At 44.4% G+C, this 2,435-nt stretch overlaps 1 protein-coding gene across 1 annotated transcript in view; it reads left to right on the top strand.

Moving 5' to 3' along the window:
* The window catches only part of LOC107565863 (forkhead box protein J1-A-like), a 6,811-nt gene extending 4,926 nt beyond the window's left edge, over positions 1-1,885 (top strand). Inside the window, exon 3 of the mRNA XM_016251150.1 lies at positions 844-1,885. Within this exon, the coding sequence (XP_016106636.1) occupies positions 844-1,692 (849 nt within the window). The 3' untranslated portion in view covers positions 1,693-1,885. The remainder of the gene's footprint in view (positions 1-843) is intronic.
* Positions 1,886-2,435: the final 550 nt, after the last annotated feature.

A 2,435-nucleotide genomic window follows, 5' to 3' on the forward strand; every position in this document is an offset into this window, starting at 1 on the left:
AATACCCGGTTCTTGGAAATTTGGAACCGGTTTTCGATACCCAACCCTATTCATCTTCGGAACACAATTGAAGATATTTTTGATGGAATCTGAGAGCTGTCTGACCCTCCCATAGACAGCAACGCAACTGAAATGTTCCCAAGTCCAGAAACATAGCAGCAAGGAGATCTGTAAAATAATACATGTGACATCAGGGGTTCAACCGCAAATATACAAAGCTACGAGAATACTTTTTGTGCGCAAAAGAAAAAAAAAAGACTTTATTCAACAATTCGTCTCCTCCGCATCACCCTGTAAACAGCGTATGCTGTTCTGTGTCAGCTGCGTCACACGGATACGCTGTTTCCGTTCAGATCAAATCACAACAACATAGTAAACAGATCCAGCATGACGCAGCTGACACAGAACAGCATACGCTGTTTACGTCCAGCTGATATTCTCCAAAATGGCACCAGGGTGATGCGGAGGAGACGAATTGTTGAATAAAGTTGTTATTTTTTTTCTATTGCGCACATAAGTGTTCTCGTAGCTTCGTATATTTGCGGTTGAACCACTGAAGTCACATGGATTATTTTATAGATCTCCTTGCTATGTTTCTGGACTTGGAAACATTTCAGTTGTGTTGCTGTCTATGCAGGGTCAGACAGCTCTCAGATTCCATCAAAAATATCTTCATTTGTGTTCTGAAGATGAACGGAGGTCTTACGGGTTTGAAACGACACGAGGGCGAGTAATTAATGACAGAATTTTCATTTTTGGGTGAACTATCCCTTTAAGTGCATCATGATAATGGCAAATTCCAATACACAGTTGAAATACAGGTCTTCTCCTTCATCATTGCAGAATTCCATCCGCCACAACCTGTCGCTGAACAAATGCTTTATAAAAGTCCCGAGACAAAAGGATGAGCCAGGCAAAGGTGGGTTCTGGAAGATCGACCCCCAGTACGCAGAACGCCTCCTCAACGGTGCCTACAAGAAGCGCAGGATGCCCCCTGTGCAGATCAACCCAGCTCTTCAGAACCACCTCAGGATGAGCTCTCACGCTGGACAAACTGCAGCCACTGCAGGGATGGCCAGAAACCTTTGCGTGAGTCCTGAGTCCCAACAGCTCCTGAAAGAGTTCGAGGACGTCACGGGAGCCGATCAGAACTGGGACCCTCGTTTGGCTGAAGCCACCATGTTGAGTTGTTGGGTCTCAGGGAAGGGGAGCAAGAGGAAACAGCCGTACACCCACAGGACTGGTGGGAGCAAAGCTCCACGACGTTCAAGCTCCCCACTGCTGGCCATGGACGAGCAGGAGGACTTAAGCTCCCTGAAGGGCAACTTTGACTGGGACGCCCTGCTAGACTCGGCCCTGAATGGAGAGTTAAGCTTGAATGAAGGGGGTCCGTTGAGCCCTATACCACAAGATGAGGACTTGATGGTTAGAGGCACCCATATCAGCCCCCTCGAACCACCTGGAGGTGTCATTGAGAGCCATGTGTTGATGGAAACCCAGAGGAGCAGCGAAGCAGACCTTGATGAGGAAACCTTCCTGGCCACTGCATTTCTCCAGAGTCCCTGGTCGGAAGTGGAAGAGGGCAACCGTCCCGACTTCCTCTGTAGCTCAACAGTCAACATCGATCAACTCTTCGACCTGGGAGACTCTCTCGGAGGAGACTTAAGCAGTAAGATCGAGTCTCTCCTTTGAAGAGGTCATTAGTGACACTTGAGATTCAGGCCTCTGGACTCAAACAAGTCAAAGAACAAAGAGGGTTCGGACTGTTTACCCCCAAAGATTTCATGCTGGATTCCATGAAGCCCACGTGAAGATGTATTTTTAAAAGTGTATCTATTTCTAAGATTGATTTTTATGATTATGTTTTTGTATTTGACATGTTATCTACCTGCATTAAAGCTAATCTAATCAAGTTCCTTAGCGAGTCCTTAAAATCATCTATCAAATGCTTGGAACATGGGATTCGGAGACTGAACATGTACGGACAGCACTGGAAGTAGATGCAAGCTTGTTGTTTACCATTCAAATTTACATACCAGAACATAATTTAAGAAATGAACAGTTCAAACACCTTGTGGATGAAGTCAAACATGTTATACAAGTTTTATCATATTCAAACTAATTCCGGAAGCAGAACTTTAAATCAACTGTGCAAATGAAATTGTGCATCACGCTGCCTTCCTTGCGACTGCAAACAATGTACTTTCAGTGAACACTCTTAAAAATAAAAGTTCTTTATTGGCATTCATGGTTCCATAAAGACCTTTAATGTCCATGGGATCTTTCCATGGTACAGAATGTTCTTTAGTGAAAGAAAAGGTTCTTTGGATGATTAAGATATTCTTCACACTAAGAAATAAAGGTTGTTTTAAGAGCTGTTCACTGAAAGGTTCTTTGGGGAACCAAAAGTGGTTCTTCTGGCATTGCAAAAGGTT

This window comes from Sinocyclocheilus grahami, unplaced genomic scaffold (genome assembly GCF_001515645.1).
Source record: "Sinocyclocheilus grahami isolate Dianchi unplaced genomic scaffold, SAMN03320097.WGS_v1.1 scaffold1032.1, whole genome shotgun sequence".
Lineage (NCBI taxonomy): Eukaryota > Metazoa > Chordata > Actinopteri > Cypriniformes > Cyprinidae > Sinocyclocheilus > Sinocyclocheilus grahami.